The sequence below is a fragment of the Hydra viridissima genome, unplaced genomic scaffold, assembly GCF_058129835.1.
Source record: "Hydra viridissima isolate aposymbiotic clone 2 unplaced genomic scaffold, HvirCarnegie_v1 scaffold_14, whole genome shotgun sequence".
Lineage (NCBI taxonomy): Eukaryota > Metazoa > Cnidaria > Hydrozoa > Anthoathecata > Hydridae > Hydra > Hydra viridissima.
In genome coordinates this window covers 1,639,751-1,652,385 of record NW_028324313.1, presented here as the reverse complement: position 1 = coordinate 1,652,385, position 12,635 = coordinate 1,639,751, and the positions used below count along the sequence as shown (strand labels likewise).

The following is a 12,635-nucleotide window of genomic DNA, read 5'->3' as shown; positions in this document are numbered from 1 at the left end:
CAAAGAATTATTTTCTATTTTTATTATGTTGCAGACGATTAGATCGTAGAATTTATGCTGTAAATGGTTCGATCCTTTAAAAGTTCTACTTTCCTTTCTACTTAACATAATTTCTAGTGCGGCACAGGACGCCATATAATAAAAACCACATTCAATAATAAAAACTAAGTTTGAGACTAAGTTTTTACATTCTAACAAGGGGAAATCGAAACTTTTGTTTTACTCGTCAAATTAATCTAAAATGAGCAATAAAGTTGTACGATTTTTTCTTCTAAAATAAGAAACAGCAAATGTCTCAGACATAAAATTATGTTAAAATATGTGGATAGAAAATATTTCTGACATAATTTGTCGGGCGGAAAAGGTCTCAGGCCTAAAATTATGTCAAAGTAAGTGGACAGAAAAATGTTTCTGACATAATTTATGTCGACAGAAAATGTCTCTGACATAAAATTATGTCAAAGTAAGTGGACAGAAAAATGTTTCTGACATAATTTATGTCGGCAGAAAATGTCTCTGACATAAAATTATGTCAAAGTAAGTGGACAGAAAAATGTCTCTGACATATTTTATGTCGGCAGAAAATGTTTTAGACATAAAATTATGTCAAAATAAGTGGACAGAAAAATGTTTCTGACATATTTTATGTCGGCAGAAAATGTCTCTGACATAAAATTATGTCAAAGTAAGTGGACAGAAAAATGTCTCTGACATATTTTATGTCGGCAGAAAATGTTTTAGACATAAAATTATGTCATAGTTGGTAGGCAGAAAAATATTTCGGACATATTTTATGTCGGCAGAAAATGTTTCAGACATAAAGTTATGTCAAAGTAAGAGGACAGAAAAATAATTCTGACATATTTTATGTCGGCAGAAAATGTTTCAGACATAAAGTTATGTCAAAGTAAGTGGACAGAAAAATATTTCGGACATATTTTATGTCGGCAGAAAATGTTTCAGACATAAAGTTGTCAAAGTAAGAGGACAGAAAAATAATTCTGACATATTTTATGTCTATGTAAAATATGTCTAAAAATATGTCGACAGATCTGCCAGACATATTATGCCGTAACAACTCTGATCATCATCATCATCATCATCATATATATATATATATATATATATATATATATATATATATATATATATATATATATATATATATATATATATATATATATATATATATATATATGATGAACTTTTGCATGTATGTTATGATCCCAGGTAGAAAGGTCATAAGTCAATTTGACCAACTTTTTGAGACAGCAATATCAATGTTTGAAAATTCCTACATGTAAGTTAGGGTTAGGGATAAATATTTTGTAATATATGTAATATTCATCACTGACTTATGCCAACTGGACCAAAAAAATCAGCAAAAGTTAAGCTGTAAATCTACAAAAAAAAAATTTTTTGTGAAAAATTGACTTAAGCCCTTTCTACCCAGTACCAAAGATATATATATATATATATATATATATATATATATATATATATATATATATATATATATCCTCCATTAGTGCTAAAAAAGCGAAAGGGTGTATTTATTTTACGCCGCTTAACTGAAGGATTACCTTATTGTTAACTGGAATTTATCCATATTTACAATGGCTGCAGCTGTAAGAACAGAAGATGTTATCAATCTTTTAAAAGGTACAGCAGTAAATTAAAAACTTTTTTTCTTTACAATAATAAATTTAATGCAATATTTAGGAAATGATCCATCTGTATTTCTTTTTTTCTTTTCTTTTTTCTAATTTTTTTCAAGCAAGGAATAAGAAATCTCATTCTGTAAATCTTTGAAATCAAATTTTTTTTTCATTTATTTTATTCTTTCTACTTAGCAACAAAAGATTTTTTAACAGTAACATTACTTGGTGAAACCTTATCCCCAAGTACTGATATGGAAAGAAAAGATATGGCTGATAAATTGGAAGAAATGGTAAATAAGTTATGCAAAATTAATTTGAATCTTCAGAGCACTACTCCTACCAAACCAAGTTCACAGCCATTAAATAGTTAGTCCAGTTTTGGTTTTTTAAAATTAATTTTTACTAAATTAGATTCAAAGTAGCTCTTAAATCTAATTTAGAAAATGAGTTTAGTCTTCACTTACAAATATGTTCTTTAACCTGTACTTGTTCAACCTTTAATTTTTTTTTTTCTTTTGTTATATCAATGTATCTTTTATGCTATTGTTTTACTCCAGGAAAAGAAAATGTTCCTGCTGAAGAATCTCCTATTGAAGATTATGAAATTTTACCAGGTATATAATATTACTTAAAGCAAGTCTGAATAATCTAATATTTTAGTTTAATTCTGGTATTGTATTTTTTGATTAAAATTTTAAAATGATACTAATTCAGTATACAATCTCATAAATATTTAATACATTATATACAGAACCTAGGGTCATAAATATTAAACATACTAATTACAGCATGTAGGATCATAAACATTGAACAGGTTTTAGTATAAAAACTGTTAAATTGATATTTAAGGCTTTTTACTCATACATTTATAAATTTAGATAAAGTTTTGTTTGCATTGCCAATTTGATGAAATTTACTTTAATCCAAACTGTAGCTAGATACAATGATACATTTAAGCATCAGTACCAATTTAGATGAAATTTGTTTGCATTGGGACTAAAATGCTCGGAGAGTTTTATGTAAACTAAAATGCTGCCATATGTTTAGATTGTGCTTAGTTGTTACAAATGTATCTAAAAATTTAGATAAAATATCGCAAGAACCCCTATCTACTGAATTGCAGCAAAGCTCTGTGCTTTCATATGAAGAGCTTAAACGAAAAGTCAGTGAATACCAACACTTTCCAGTTTCAAAATTAAAGGAAGGATCGCTTGTTTCAGGTCAGCATAGATATTTTTACTTTAAAATTTTGAAATATTCTTGATATATGGAGAATGTTGTTTTTTTATGCAAATATATGTTTCGGAAAAAAACTCCCTTTATTGAAATTTCATGTTACATTTGTTACATTTAATAACCCAATTGTTTCATCATCTTTCTATTTTAGAGACTTAAGTATTAGCATTAGTTTGATTATTTTTAGACAATATCTTTTTGTTAATTTTAGCTATTTTTTGTGCAATTATCTTTGTGCTATTGCCTTGTGTGCTGGTTAATTTTAGTGATTGTCTTATGTGTACAAGATCATTAACAAATCATGCTAGACAATTACTCAAAATAACCATTTTGAGTAATTTTTAGCATGATCTGTTAATTTTGAGTGATTGTCTAGTGTGTGTTGGTTATTGTGATTTGTTTATCATCTTCAAATCAACATTTGTATAATCTTATCACATTAGGTTATTTACTGAAGCATAAGAATCGTCGGTTCACGATTACATGGCACAAGCGATATTGTATCTTAAAGGAAGATTTCATATTTTACTTCAAATCAGAATCTGATTTTAAAGAACTTGGTGTTATTATACTGCCTGGATACTCCCTGGTTTTATCCACAAAAGAAAAAGAAAAAGGTCACATATTTATACTGGAGACAAAAGAAAAAGGAAGAGACTCATATACCGTATATAGACTACTTTTATTATTTATTAGCATGTTATACAGTGAGATAGTATCTAAACAAAACATTTTATTATAAAAATTAAACTTTAGCAAGATATTTTAGAGAAAAGAAATAAGTTTTTAAAAACTTTTATGATAATTCTGAAAGCAAATTTAATCAAAATTTCAGATAACAAAAATAATTTTCTTTGCTCAAAACTTAATGAAATTCATTTCAAACTTTTCAAAATTTTTTTAACATTAAATAAGTATCTGATAAAACTTCATGAAATCAAAATTTCTCCAATTAATATTTGCAGCTTTCTAATACCAAGTTGGGCCACCATTTTCTTTAATGACTTCCTGTGAGTCAATTTAGCATTGATTCAACTAAATTCTCTGGCACGGTCTGAGCTAATTTAGGGTTAAGCTTCTTTTGAGCAAGATCTTCAATTTTTCTTTCTCTTTGAGACATTGTGCACTAGCTTTTTGATCCAGAATAGCCCACAGGTGTTTGATTGGATTGAGATCTAGATTTTGAGCCAGCCTTTTAACTCAATGTGCTTCTGGATAAAAAAAACTCTTGCTTTCATTGGAGTATGCTTGGGGTTGTTGTCATGTTGAAGATAAAAATTTTTTCCATTCTCAGTTTTTCCCATTTTCAGGCCAGAGGATTTTCATTGACAATGTTGACATAATCCTCAGAGTCAATAATTTCATCAATAAACTTTAGATTTCTTGTTCTATTCCATATCATCTATCCCCATACCATAGCATTGCCTCCACCAAATTTCACTGTTTTTTGAATGCAACTGAGTTGAATGATTTGCCTTCCTTTCTCTATAATTTCTGAGCTCCATCAGGTTTTACAAGATTAATTTTTGTTTCAGTAATCCATAATATTTTCTTCCAGAATGACAAAGCTTTTACACCTAAAATGTTTTTGAAAGAAATGCCTTCTTGCATGGAACTCTTGCTTTAAAGCCACTCTTTCAAGTTCTTTTTTTGGAAAGTTTGATGCTGATAAAATTGGTTTTTCTGTGCCATCTTGACAATTTGTTAATCAATTTTAGGTGTTGTTTTGCACTTACCTCCTAATCTTGGCTGATTTTTCACATACCCAAATGTTTTTTACTTTATCAAGTTGCTGATAGTTTCTAATGTCATTCCAGTTGCTTCTTGATCAATCTGAATGTTTTTACCTGAACAAGTCATTCACTAAGTTGTGCTGAGCTTGTGACCATTTCTTGGTTTTAACTCCCATTCTTGATGATATCAATGACAAATAGCTTTAAAAAGTATCTGTCAATTATTAGCTGTTATTCATTATCTGATAACAAAACACCTTGAATTCCTTATTAAAAAAAAAAAATTTCTAATTATCACTCTGAAAACTTTGTTTATGTTTTCATAATTATCTTTCATCAAGATTTAAACACCCTTTTAGGCATCATTAAATTTTGAACAAATAAAGTTGACTAACTGAAATATTGACTGAATTACCTTTCTTAATAATCATAAAAATTTTTATCAAACCTATTTGTCTTTTTTAAATGCCTTGCCAAGGTTTATTTTTTGCAAAAAAATTTTTGGCTCAGATATTTATCTCTCTAACTGTAGAATGTTTGAAGTTGCTAACAAAAGCATCATCATCATCATCATCATCATCATCATCATCATCATCATCATCATCATCATCATCATCATCATCATCATCATCATCATCATCATCATCATCATCAATCATCACCATTAGTTACATTTGTATTAAATATATTTTTTGTATCTATTTTTAAATTTTATTTGCTCATTTTCATTGCTCCTTAAACTATATTTCATAATAATTAAGTTATAATACAAGATATAATAAGAAATATACTTTTATTTATATTAAGTTATAATACAAGATTTACATTAAAGGGTTTCATATAAATCTTGTATTAAATCAAACGACTGTTTCATATAAACTTGTTAAATAATCCAAAAACTTGGACAGTTAATAAAATATTTTTTGTTAGTTCCAAGCTGATAGTCGCGATGATTTTGAAAAATGGAGAAAACATATAGCATTTATAACTAACAAACCATATTCAAAAGACCAATTAAACGCTGTTCTGGAAGTAGCATCTGATAATGTAGACAAAGATGATGATACCAGCAGTGGCAGCAGTAAAGTTGATGATATCTGCTTTGGTGAAATATTGTTTTGTGTAGCTAGAAGAACTTAATTTTAAAAACCTTTATAAATATGACTGTTATAAATTGTCTACCATATTTAAATTGGACTTTCTTATTTTAAAAATAGTTACCTTTATTTAATTCTCATTCAGGTCAGGAAAATAAAGGATGTAATGTTGATGGTATGTAATTCTTTTTTTTTTAGTATATTACTGCTGTTACTAATAAAAACTGTATATTTAAATTATTACCTTTTTGTACTTTTTTTTATTTGGGTTGTAAGTTTATTATGCAGCCTTTAAATAGGTTTGTAAACTTTCATTTCTTGGACAGCTTAGAAAAACAGAAAAAATGTTATTTATATTTTCTTTTATCTTTTTTAGATACTTATGATGATTGTAATGAAAAAAGTCCTCCTCAGGCTACAGTACAACCAGGTAACTTTGAACTTTTGATTTAATTCCTATTCCTTACTTTATATTGTATATATAAGCATTAGCATTTTGGAGGATTATGTTACACAGAATGGACAGGAATGCCTTCAAACAGTCAAACTGTTAGTACCCAAACCTTAGGTCTTCAAAAATATTTTCACATGAGGTTAAAAAGACACCTTTAATTAGCAGACACGGGTTGCTCAATAGACAGCAATTTTTTTTGCTTCCCTAGCTTGAGAAATGGATGGGTTATGTCTTTTTCTATAAGTTGAAAGCAATTTTCACAGTATTATTTAACAAAGTTTCAATCAATTATATGTAGGATACTATATGTTGGATTAGTTTTACTAGTTATGCATAACATCACAGGTGGGAGAGTAACATCTTAAACCACTTATACTGTCATTTATAGAAATAAATTATTTACACTTTGATTTATTATATAAATCTCCCAATGGTCAAACGATATCACAAAAATATGAAAATGAAAAAAAGCTATTAAAACTTGCAAAACTATGCAACTGTTGTATTGATTTTTAAAAAAATACTTTTTAACATATTGGACTTTTTATCATAAACTTATGAGCTATTTATGTAGCCCAAGATTAAAAAAAACTAATTAATAGATTAGTTACATTACTCATTATTTTACACAGTTAAAGTTTTTATGAAATTATTTATACAATGTAATTTAAAAGAATTTAGAATCTATAAAAGGTATTTTATCTCCCATTACTGCTCTGCAGATATTTTATACTGAAAAGTTATTTAGTTGTTCATTAAAAATAATGCAGATGAAGTAATTTATATAAGTTATCATTTCAATAGAAAACAGCAAGTTAATTAAAAAATTGTTAATAAAACAGTGATAAGCAAGAGAACTGAGCACTAATATGAAACTAGAAAAGAAAAAGCATATGTTCTTTGGCACACACTTTAAAAAAAAAAGGGTTTTGAACTGAGCAAGCAAATATTTTTCAAAAACTAATGATCTTAAACACATCAATATTTAAATATATAAGAATTAATTTTATTTTATTTGAAAAATTTGAACTATTTTGAGTTATTTTTAAATTTTAAATACTTTAAAAGGATTCTATTTCTTTAAGATTTTTATGATGCCCTGGACGATACCGTGAAAAATAGAGGTGAGGTTGCATTTAAAGTCGACATGCTTTTATTTTTGTTTTTAAATTTTTACTCTGATTATCTAGACTACTCTGAGATTTTGTTATTTGCTTCATTTATAAAATGAATGTTTTTTTTCTAGAAGTTGATGCTGTTAAAAGGCAGCCTGAGACCATCGGTATGATAATCTTTCATCTTGTTAAAAGCATATTTCTTAGTTAGTTTAGTCTTAGTTTCATCTTGTTAAAAGCTTAGTTAAATGTTCTTCCACATGAATGTTAGGTATTAGCTTACAGATATCTAAAGATAATGAATCCTTTTTTCTCTGGTCAGTTTTTTACATAAAAGTTTATAAAAGTCCGAACTTAAAAGATAACTATAAAAAAAGCATAAAATATGAAGGTAAAAGCACAACAATATAAAATATGTCAAACAAATATAAAAGTCAAATGGTGTTGTGAAGATAAGAAATGATGTCGGTACAGAGGAGAGCGTGAAGAGGAGAAATAATAGTTTCTAAAAAATTAAAATAACAAGTTATTTTATAAGACCAATTCTCCTATCCGTGTTTTTTGTTTTTTTTATGTATTCTGATAACTTCTTTTGTATTAAAAAAAAAAAAAAAGCAAGTTTTTCAAAAAAAGTTATGGCAATATGTATTATTAAGCAAAAATGAAAAGGTCAAATTTTTATTACAGACGGATTTTCAACTTTTGTAAAGTTACAAACAACATGCTTTGTACTTTTCTCAAAATTGCAAAGCTGAAATTTTCAAAAGACTCCACTGTGAGCCAGAAAGACCGCCAGGTTTTATGTCGTGTCACTCAGCCAAAACCTTTTTTATTAGTTTAGTATTAGTTTATATTGATCATTAAAAATGTTTTTTAAATCAAAATCACGTGTTAACATGGTAAAAATGATAATTAAAAGCCTTGAATAAATGCTTAAAAAAGTGACAAAAAAATCGGTAAAAAAAAATGGTCGTAATGACAACATAAATTGTGGGTAATGAAAAGCGTAAGTCTTATGCAAGAATAAAAAAAAAACGGGTGTCTTCTATCAAGTGATACAAATAACTTTTACTTATACTTATTTAAGAATCAGGTACTGTGAAATCAGTTTTAAAAAAAAATCAAAAAAAAGTTTACAATAACTTTCTCTAAAGATTGCATTTTAAGTTATATTTTTCTCAAAATTACATGTTTTTTATAAAACCATGTCATTTGAAACAAGACACCCGTGTTATTTTTTGGATTTAATTAATGTTTTAAATCATTAGCTTGCAGCAGCCCTTTTCATTTATTAAATTTTATTTAATAAACGAAAATAGCTGTTGCTAGCTCATCGACTGCTGTCTTTGAACGAAATGACTTTTGCTGCTGCTGCTGGGAATTTTTTGGAGTGAGGTCCAAGTCTTTATACCCTGTAAATTCAACAATAGAAGATCTGATGAAGCTGTATATATATCCTGGGTATTCCCTTGAAATTTGTAATTACCCAACTGTAGTTTGCTCTAGTTGTAGAAGAAACCTTTACTTGATGAAGTCGGGAAATACACCCAGAGGCTCGTGGGGAGAGAGAGTATCAAAGGTAATTCTCATATTTGAAAAATAAAAATATTTTTTAAACTCATTAATTTTTTAAAGTGTTATTATAAAGTAAGCCTATTAATCTCTAAAAAGTTTCATGTTTTATTTAAAAAACCATACCACTATTTATATTAAATCATTCATTGTAATGAAGCATTTATCTTTATATAATTATGTATTTAAATACCACTTTTGAAGGTTGAGTGGAAAATGCTGACCAGGAATTCAGCTTCAATGCTCCAAAGTAGTGAAACAGAACCAATCATATCTTCTTCACCAGATAACTTAAAGCTCTGTGGAAAATGTTTCTCAATGTTATCACTTGGACACACCCACAACTGTTCTTCTTCAGTTGCTGTAACAAACTTGATCTCTCTTGCCAAGAGTTTGGGAAGCATTCAAGCTGAACAAGTTGCTTCAGGTTTATTAAAAGTTAAGATGAAAGCTGACTGCATTCCAAAAGGAGCAACTTTTTTTATCAACTGGTGGAAACCCATTGGCTGTAACTGTTGGATGTCCTGCCAACAAGGCAAATCGAAGAACAGTAAAACAAGTATCTTTACAGGTTATAAAAGAACTTCAAGTAATATTGGAACTTTCTATTAATGACACCAAACAGTTAATATCTTCTCTTCAGAAAGGATTAAGGAATAAGACTGCTATAGAACCTAATATTTTTGGCAAATTGAATGATCTTGAGGAATCCATATCACATTTTTATAATGTAGAAAAGATAATTTATAAGTATTAATCACAAAAGTACACTTTCAGAATGTTCTAACATTTTGTATGAATATGTTTTATATGTAAAGAGAAAGAGATCCTCCATCATTAATTTGTGATGGCTACACATACAAGTATTTTAACTATATAATGTGTAACCATTATAAGTTAAGTAGTTTTTTTTGTAAAATTAAGTGCAACTAATATTAAATTGACTTATATATAAATTAGAAATTATTGTTATCTTTTTTGTGTATTATACATTTAATTTTTTTGTGTTAAAGCTTTAATCCCTAAATTTTCCCAATCTGGAGATGCTTCAACAAGTCGTTGAATGTGAAGGCTATTTTTTAGTGTATAAATAAATAATGACATTATTTAAATATTTTTACAGATAGGTTTCCTAGACAGTGAAGATGGAAAAGTTTCAAAGGATCTTGTGTATGTTCAAGAGACATCATCTTTTATACTGGATTTGATAAATCAATGTGCTCTTGACCTTCATTCAGCATTTGTACGAATTTCTATGGATGGTGGAGGATCTTTTTTGAAAGTTATAATTAATGTCTTTGATGCAAATGAAAGAACAAAGTATGCAATTTACATGAATAGTGGTGTTCAGCGTTGTCTAATTCTTGCAATAGTTAAAGATATTCCTGATACAAACCATAACTTAAGAATAATATTAGAAAAACTCAATTTGCAAGATGTCAAGTTTTTTGCAGCATTTGATTTAAAGTGTGCCAATGCTGTGTTTGGTCTGTCAGGCCATGCAGGAAAAAGAGCTTGCCTGTGGTGTGAAGAAGTTGTTACATCTAAGGTTCCTCAACTTAGACCTATAGTTCAGTGCATGAAAGACTTTAAAAAAGTAAAGGATTCTTGTTTTGGTCGAACTCTTGAGTCAGATTATAAGTTAGCATTTGCTCATTTAAAAAACTCCTTCCTATCTACCCAAGATCTTGCACAGGTTCTATGGAAAAAAATTTCAGTAAGTTGGAAGTTTCACATTTTGCTGTGTCATGTTCAGCTCTTTGTTGAATACCATAACTGTGGCCTATCCAAGTTTGCTGAACAGTGTGGAGAAGCTATTCATTCTAAATTTAAGCCTACATGGAGTAGATTTAAACGTAAAGAAGAGCATACTCGACATGAAGAGCATACTCGACATGAAGAGCAACTGCTATCCTCAGTAGTTGATTTTAATAGAAGAAGAATTTAACATTAACTTTGATATGCAGCCCTAGAAACAAAAAGAAGTCAACAAGTCCAGGATAGTGACTATAATCCTGTCAAAACGGCTTTTTTCATAGCCACAAAATTTGTTTAAAAACACTACAAATGGCTTGTTTTGTAATATCTCAAGAGCTCTAATTCACAAGAACAACTTTCATTTTAGGCATGTATGTTTTTATAGTGTGCCACAAGATTCAGCGAAAAGTTAGGGGAGCGGGGGAAAAAAAAATCAATTTGCTCCTTTTACATGTTTGAAAAGCTTTTTCAAATCCAATTGAAAAGGTTGCTATTAGTAATACCTACAATAGAATCTTGAAATAGTTTAGGAATCAACAAATGATTTTAATGGAAGAAGTGTTTAATTTGGTTATGATAATTATACGTGATAAATATATGTAGAAACTTAAAAATTGATTTTTCTAACCTTAGCACGTAAACTAGATTTTAAAAATATTTTTAATTAACCATATACATTAATACTAAACTAATAAAAAGGGTTTTGGTTGAGTGACACGACATAAAACCTGGCGGTCTCTCTGGCTCACAGTGACTCAAAGCATAACAACAGGTTAAAAGACTCAGAGAAAATCTCCTGTATTGCACAAGCATTACGTCATTATTTTGCTTCACTTTTAGAGAAGCAATTCTCAATGAGCAAAGTTTGGATCGGTTTGTTCGATTGCCAAGCTGAATCTCCCCAAGATCTTTCTTTTAAACGAGGAGATATAATTTATATTTATGCTGAAATCGATATCAATTGGAGTATGGGATATTCAAAGGGTAGAACCGGTTTGGTTCCAAACAACCACTTAACCCAAGCTTTTAAATAATTATTACATTTTATTTAGTTTAAATGTTGATATTTTAGTTTAATTGTTGATATTTTTGTTCGATTTTTTTTTTTTTTTAGTATAAGTAGTGTAAATTATAATAACTATTAATATAAGTAGTGTATTTTTTAAAAAAAATTTTTATACAATTTTCCTATTGTACGTACAATTTATTGATCCTTATCGTGTAACATCTTTATTTGTAATATTAATTATATTCATAACAACTACAACAGTAACAACAGTAATGATTAAAAAGTAAAGATTTTCAAAAAGATTTTGTTGTTTTTATGTTTGGTATGCTTGTGCTTGGTCCTCAGAAGACTTCAGGAGCTTCTTTTTTTTGCATACTTTTCTAAATTGAGGGATAGTTTTAAATTGTGGTTGTGACAAAATATTATGCCAACAAATAACATTACAAATTCGTTTTTTTTTTTGTTTTTTTTTAAGTAAAAATATAGCACAAAAAAAAATACAACAGCAAAGTTCGTACATAGCTTACGAACCAAATGTTATAAGAATGTATAAATACTTTTGAAACGATCTCTAGGTATAAGCAAAAAATAAAAAATAAAGGCAAAAAAATAAGAATTAAAAAAACACAACAATCAAATCATATTTTTAAAGACAAATTTTAATAACACCAAATTTTGGGTTCAATTAATGGACAAATCTATTTCGCCATGGTCAAGTGTTAATGCTACTGTTAAATTTTATATAGGTCATAAAGTAGGAGTACATTCCTTTTTAAGGTCTCCTCCAACTCCATTAAATACACTTTTCCGAAATAGTTTCATTCAGTATTGGGAATGTTTAAAATTCTTTGTTGTAATAAGAAATATACTTTTATTTATAATAAGTTATAATACAAGATTTACATTTATTAAATTGCCTCAGGAAGTTCACCAAAAATCGAATTTTGAATTGACAATAAGTCAGAGTGGTTGGCGCTAAACATTTTTCACTAAAGTCGAG

The 12,635-nt window shown here is 28.2% G+C and overlaps 1 protein-coding gene and 1 pseudogene across 3 annotated transcripts; both read left to right on the top strand.

Annotated features, from left to right (window-relative positions):
- Positions 1-805: 805 nt before the first annotated feature.
- LOC145193034 (src kinase-associated phosphoprotein 2-like) lies at positions 806-11,935 on the top strand. 2 transcript variants are annotated; one of them, XM_090072137.1, is made up of 12 exons: positions 806-907; positions 1,530-1,662; positions 1,854-2,027; positions 2,219-2,275; positions 2,747-2,881; positions 3,341-3,564; positions 5,561-5,735; positions 5,873-5,902; positions 6,104-6,157; positions 7,267-7,305; positions 7,431-7,463; positions 11,467-11,817. In XM_090072137.1, exons 2-12 carry the CDS (start codon positions 1,617-1,619, stop codon positions 11,658-11,660), a joined length of 1,161 nt encoding a protein of 386 aa, XP_089928263.1. In that variant the 5' UTR covers positions 806-907; positions 1,530-1,616; the 3' UTR covers positions 11,661-11,817. The 2 variants fall into 2 exon arrangements, with proteins under 2 accessions (XP_089928263.1, XP_089928262.1); XM_090072136.1 differs by having other exon boundaries at positions 815-907; positions 7,428-7,463; positions 11,467-11,935.
- LOC145184908 (uncharacterized) lies at positions 8,613-10,944 on the top strand (annotated as a pseudogene). The gene is made up of 3 exons (XR_016446990.1): positions 8,613-8,875; positions 9,073-9,611; positions 9,996-10,944. The product of XR_016446990.1 is annotated as an uncharacterized LOC145184908 (transcript).
- Positions 11,936-12,635: the final 700 nt, after the last annotated feature.